The 7,032-nt window shown below is 38.1% G+C and overlaps 1 protein-coding gene across 1 annotated transcript in view; it reads left to right on the top strand.

Moving 5' to 3' along the window:
* The first annotated feature begins 846 nt into the window (after positions 1-846).
* The window catches only part of LOC106144414 (E3 ubiquitin-protein ligase RLIM-like), a 10,640-nt gene continuing 4,454 nt past the window's right edge, over positions 847-7,032 (top strand). Inside the window, exons 1-2 of the mRNA XM_013354716.1 lie at positions 847-935; positions 3,120-3,260. Of these exons, the coding sequence (XP_013210170.1) occupies positions 847-935; positions 3,120-3,260 (230 nt within the window). The remainder of the gene's footprint in view (positions 936-3,119; positions 3,261-7,032) is intronic.

Below are 7,032 nucleotides of genomic sequence, written 5' to 3'. Positions count from 1 at the left end.
CAGACACCATGACCACAGCAACGCTTATAAAGAAAACATTTAATTGAGTGGACTTGCTTATAGTTCAGAGGGTCAGTCCATCATTGTGGAGAGCATGGCGGCATGGAGGCAGATGTGATGCTGGAATTGAGAGTCCTATGTCTTGACTCAGAGGCAACAGGATGTACACTGACTGCCACACTAAGTAAATCTTGAATTAAATACCTATAAGCATCCCCCCCCCACACACACAGACACACTTCCAACAGAAGGTGTAGCCCAAATTGAAGGTATGCCCTGAAGCCTCAAGGTCTGAATCAAGGTGTGTCTCATCCAGTCTCTTCCAACAAGACCACACTTCCTCCAACAAGGCCATACCTCCTAAGAGTGCAACTCCCTATGAGCGTATGTGTGACAAATACATTAAAACTACCACATTATTATATTGTCTTTCTTTAGGTCTCATTTAGGCAGCCATGTTGAGTAAGTGCTAAGGGTACATTTTCCCTGTTTTTTCTAGTAGACACAGTCTTACAGTAGACTTACTGGTCCTTATACTCTTTCCAATCTCTCTTCCAAGATGTTCCCTGAGCCTTAAGAGTAGGAACTGTACTGCAGATGAATACTTTGAGGCTTGGCATCCCATGATCACTTAATATCTGCATTTTGAAAAGCTATGGGACATCTTTTTTGTAAAGGTTTCTGTCTGCTGTCTGCTACAGAAAGAAACTCTGACTAGGAGTGAAAGATGCACTTATCTATGGATATAGGAATAAATTTTAGAATGATGTTTTTGATTACTCTGATCTAGTAAATTGATATAATAGGTTCTTCTCTGAGATTCATGCGCTCAAAAGCCTTAGGCGCATGGCTACATTTCCAGCACCAGTCATCCGTTCCCATCCCTTCAAGGAAGCCTTAAGTCCAAGTCGAGAACTGTTAGTTATTGCCAAGATGTGAGTGCCACTATTGCACCTTTAGGGATATATTGCCATGCTGGTCATTGTTGTGCTTCACAGGGAAAAGTAAGGAGCAAGCTTTATTTGGGGAGTGGGATGAAGGTCTATACAGAAAGAGTAGGGTGAAGAGGGTTAAATAGTGTTAGGAATGTTTGAAAAAAGGCTCAAGAATTCACATTATGTTATATTTACTTATCTACATATAATAATTGTAAGTATACACACACACACACACAATTTAAATGTCACTTGGGTTCACAACACTCCTTACAAGAGCCATAGACTAACACAAACTCAGTATTGGGCATGAGAATCCATGAGAAAAACCATGGTAGTTCAAGAGATTCCCAAAACTATAGGCTACTGATACTGTCCTTGGTGGCCTCTTTTAGACTGAAGTAAGTCATTGTTGAAGTCACCACACACCTGAGATACAGGAATTGAAAAATTCAAACTGATTCAGACATGAAAGAATCCTTTCCAAAGCTTACTTTTCATTGCCCCAGAAGGTGCTATGCAAGCTGCCAAGGTATGCAGACAAGAAATAGTCCTACCCAGCTGTGACAACTGTGAACTTCATCATTTTAGAATAATAGGTTTCTGTTCAGACATAGAACTCTTAGATAATAGTTTTTTTTCATTTCTCTCATGCCTTCATGTCTTCAGTCTTCTGTAACTTATGAAGAGAAATAATTTAATTTTTCTGAAAAGCTCTTTATCCTGTTTCTTTTGAGAGTTTCTTTGATGTCTTTCAGCAATTTCAATGAGTTGTGCCTCACTTTATGTTAATTAATGTGCATATTCATGCAATTCACCAGTATGCTATTATGTTTATCTGTGCTTCAGATCCAATTTTGGAACAGAGCCAAGTCTTTTAGGCAGTCTCTACAATGAGTAAACATAAATAAAGTACTCGGCTCCCTATGGGTCTTTGAAGTAAAATGTAGGTAAGCAAAACCTCATTTCTGGTTATTAATATTTCTGTATGTATTCATATATATATAAGTGACTCATATTCTATACCTAATCTATTTTTTCAATAGTTGTATAATGAACATTCTTAGATTTTAGTCACTGTATCCAAGCCATCTGAAAGAATTACAGCACATCATAGCTCCTAAGTAAAGCCAGATAATTAAAACAAAGATTTCTACTATTATAAACATTTGAAAACATTTCACAAGAATGTTTCCAAGATACTGAACATTCCATAGTTTTTAAATACATGTCGTAATCATACATACTTATAGAATGCAGTGAGAAATTTCTAAACTTAAAAACATTGTATAATTACCAAACCAGAGTAATTGTGGCATCAATCACCTAAATCATTTATTTTTGTCATTTTATCATTCAAAATCCACTCTACTAAATATATTGTAATTTTGTATTGATTCTTTGTGGGTTTCTCATCATGCATCCCAATCCCGTCTACCTTCCCATCCCTTATATAACCCCTGCCCTTGTAACTCCCCGAAACAAAACAAAATTCAAAAGGAAAACAACCTAAAGCTACAGAGAAACCCTGTCTCGAAAAACAAAAAAAAAGGAAAACAACAACAACAAAAGGACCCCCCCAAACCAAAAGCAACCTATCTAACATAAAAATGTATCCTCGTGAAGCTGTAGTGTGACACAGTGAGTCACACAGTATGTCCTTTAGTTCATCCATCTTTACTTGCACGTCTTTATTACAATGAGTCATTGGTCTGGCTCAAGTCTTCTGGCTTCTGCTATTGTTGACAATGGGACCTTACTGGGACTTCTTTTGGATATTTTGTTATTGCCCTGTGTCGTTCCTGCAGGTTTGGATCTGCAGAACCGGCCCCTTCACATGTTCCAGCCATTTAAAAATGACGTGGATGTTGGGGTGGGCCAGCTCATAACCCTGGTTCTGGGCCTGGGTGGTAGCTGGTTTGGTCAGCCTGCCAGCATGCCCTCATCATCACCACCCAGGCATGTTTTCCAGCACTTCCCGCAGTTATCTCACCCAGTGTAGCAGAGAGCAAGGAGCAAAGACCGTTCTCCTGCTTTTATACCCCAGAGCCAGCTCACCTGGTCTCACACCACCAAAATTTGCTCTGTTGTTTTGCCCAAGCAAAGATCAGGGCCTGTTCTCTGGATGGCTGTGGTTGGTGAAGGGCAGGGCGAGCTCTTCTGTTCTCATTCCCTCTATTGCAGGTGGCAAGGGTTGGGTGAAAGAGGACATATTTCTCTTACTAATGAGAGGGTGGAAGACAGCTCTCCTCCATTCAAGCTCACTGGCCCAGTTCATCTTTGCCCCCATCAACAGGGTCAGTTCCAGTGTGCTGCCCTGGGGAGGTACAGGACCTGTTCCCTCACCCATGACACTACATAGTAGACAGGGTGTGGGGAGGGCGGTTCTCCTGCTTTCATGTCCTCAGGGCTGGCTTGCCTGCTGCCCTCCCCCACCCCATAGGTTCCGCTCTTTTAGTAGAAAATTTAATGTGAAGATCTTTAGTAAAATGTTAGTCAGAACTTTAGTCAAATATACCCAGGGAGGGCACTGTATATTAGTATTTACTTTGCTTGCACCACTATCACTTCTTTTGACTTTTGCCTTGGTTTGTATATCTACGTGCTGATTCCATAAATCTCAGTCACTGGGCTTTGTTTTCCCTCTAACCAAGAAACGCAAAAGATGTGAAGCCTGACGGAAAGAACTGAAGGCACCACGTAGCCAATGAGAGTTAAACTGTGTCTTAAAGAATTGTGGGGAATTTGCAATCAAAGAGAAAGAGAGGAAATAGCGCATTCTCTGATCACGTCAGCCATAGAGACAAATAATGCTACTAGTCTCTAGGTAACTTGACAACCCAGGTTATTTTGTTAACTCTAGTCACTACTCCTTAAAACATCTGAGGCAAACTGCTTCTTACTGGGATTCTGATAGAGTTAATGGAAATTTAGTAGGATCCGTTATTGAAGAAGTTTATAGAGATTTTATTATGCTAATTGAATTACCAATGTCCCAATGGAGGCTATTAGCTGGCAGCATTTCCCAAATGCATTTGTCAGCAGAGCAATAACAGTTCTTTGTATATTAATTTACTTGTAAGGGCTTTCTCTTAACGTACCATTCACAGAAACTCACATTTGGAAATGCTGTTTAATAATTAGCACAAAATTATCATTTACCAAGTGTTCATGCATGTATTTTTCATGAGGTACCTCACCCAGTCTTCATCAAAACCTTATAATTTAGACGTTATTATTATGATCATATTGCTGTCAAACTTGAGTTCCATGAGTTGGTGCTCTAAACTATATAAAGGAAGAAAATTAGCTGAACACTTGAATTAATGTCTCTTTGATTCCTGACCTAGAATAGCATGTGACAAGCAGTCTCTTGTTCCTGCCGCCAATAACATTTCAGCTGCCATGATATACTTTATTTTGGAAACGTGATCTGAAAGACACCCTTCCTTTGTTAAAATGCTTTTGTTAGGCATTTTGTTGCAACAACAGTGCAATAAGCCAATATAAGGTTGAAGACTTTATTACTAAAAGCCTTACCAAAAAGTGAAGATTTTGGAAAAGAACAACTAGGAGACAATAAAATGAAAGATGATTCAGAAATTTGGTAGACTTAATGAGGGAATGAGACACTTTGAAACAGCTCTCTTGTATTGCAGTAACTCTGCGAGTTCAGAACTCTATATGCCTATACTACTTATAAATAATCAAAACAAGATTTAGATAGACTTGAAAACCTTCCCCAAGCCACACACAGATCATGAAGTAAAGAGTAGTTGGAAGGGCCTTGAGAATAACCTTGGACCAAACCTGGCTAAATAGTAAACTAAGAATCTAGGAACAAAAATAAGATCACATTTATCTCTGGCCATCTGTAAGATTGTACCCAAGATTGTACACCATTTGTAAGCATGTACCCAAGGTTGTTAGCAGAGTTAATTTCTCTTCTGAGTACCCATGAAGTAGTCACTTAAAATAATAATCACAGTAAGAAAGTACAGCAAAAATACAACTCACCTAAATTATTGACATAGTCCTAAACCTCATGCACACATATAGTGATAAAGAATGTAGTCCATCTACCTCTGTATATTTAACTATACTTCTGATTATTTAGTTTATGATACACTAGGGAATCCAAATTAAAGAAATTAGATTAAATGATGTAATAATACAGGGAAAGATGTGAAAAAGTAGATCAGATACTGAAAATTCAGGAAAATGCCTTTTTTCCAACACAGTAGTCATTGGAACATAAATTGATAACCAAATAAGTAACAGTAACAATAGTTGCCATAAAAGGAAAATGCTTAGTACCCAGTATTGCTATAAAAATATATCTTTTCTTATTTTTATCATTCACAAAATCAAGATATATAACGACAAAAGAAAACAGAATCCATTCACAGGAAATATGACTCATGCTCGGGAAATGAAGCAAACATTAAAAAGACATTTGAGAGACTGGAGAAATGAAATGGCTTATGGTGAAGAGTAAGTACTGCACTTGCAATGACCTGAGTTTGGTTCCCAGCAACCACCAGGCAACTCACAAAGCACCTATGACTACAGCTCCAGGGATCTGGTGCCCTCTTGTCGTCTGCATGAGAATTGTCTTACCAACAGGCACATGCACATAGTGCGTGCATACAAATATGAAAAATAAAATCTCTTTTAAAACTTGGAAACACCTAGATTTTGGACTTTGTAAACAAAGTTGCCAAAGCACCTATTATACACATATATAAGGAATAAAATCTGCTTTCAGTAAAACAATTAAGAACATATAAAATGGAAATTCTCAAGTAAAAAATAAATAGCTAAAATGGAAAATTCACTAGAGGAAAACAAGAGTGCATTTTGCTTTCAAGTTAAAGAGTTACCAAAATTGAAGACAGATGAATACAATGTGAGAGGTATAATGAACAGAAACAAAATGTATGAAGAAAATAAGCAAAGCCTTAGAGAAAAGTAAGACATGATGAAACAGTGACATATACAGCAGGTGTTCTAGGAATACATGGCATAGAGAATTAGGGAAAAAATTAAAGAAAGGTTGCCTACAGATTTCATAAACTTTTGAAAATCATAGTCAAATCTAAACTATACAATGGATATCAAATGGATAAACAGAAAGAACTCTGCCTATCCTATCATGGTAAGAATGTTCAGAGTCAAAATAGAGAAAATATTAAAAGCAGTAGCAAGAAAGAAATTACTGATACATACATAGCCAAAATTTGAAGAACAATGAATCAGAACAATGAATCAGAGAGCCTTCATCCAGTAAGCGATGGAAGTTGATGTAGAGCTCCACAGTCAAGCACCAGACTAAGCTCTGGGATTTCAATCGAAGAGAGGCAAGAGGGATTATATGAGCAAGGGGTGGCCAAGATCATGACAGCAAAATCTACAGACAGTTGAACCATACTCATGGGAACTCATGAATTCTAGACCGACACTTGTAGATCCTGCATGCGACTGAATGTGGGTGACAATTGTGTAGCTTGGTGTATTTGTGGGGGCCCTGGCAGTGGGATCAAGATCTATTCTTGGTGCATGATCTGGGTATTTAAAGCCCATTCTCTATGGTGAGATTCCTTGCTCAGCCTTGATGCAGTGGGGAGGAGCTTGGTTTTACCTCAATTTAATGTGCCAGACTTTGTTGACTCCCCATGGGAGACCTTACCCTTTCAGAGGAGTGGATAAGAGCTGAGTTGGGGTAGGAGGGGGAACTGTGGTTGGTATGTAAAATGAATAAAAATTTTTTAAAAGGAAGTAAGGAAAAGAAAAAATCAAGCAGCCATTATGAAAAATGTACTCAGATACTTAAAATAAGAAACCATATAATCCACCAACCCCTCAACTGGGTATAGTAACTAAAGAAAATTATATTACTGTGCACTTTTATTGCAACCCAATCAAAACGGCTGCAATGAAATGGATACAACTTAGATATCCAAATAATTAATCTTGAAAGAAAAAAATCCTGTAAGGAGGACAATATGGCTGGAACTGGGGGTCAAGATGGGGGTCAATATATTAATTATCGGCCAAACAGAAAAATGCATTGTCCCATTATTATAAATAATCTAAT

The sequence above is a fragment of the Microtus ochrogaster genome, unplaced genomic scaffold (genome assembly GCF_000317375.1).
Source record: "Microtus ochrogaster isolate Prairie Vole_2 unplaced genomic scaffold, MicOch1.0 UNK65, whole genome shotgun sequence".
Taxonomy (NCBI): Eukaryota; Metazoa; Chordata; class Mammalia; order Rodentia; family Cricetidae; genus Microtus; species Microtus ochrogaster.
This window is presented reverse-complemented; position numbering and strand designations above follow the sequence as displayed.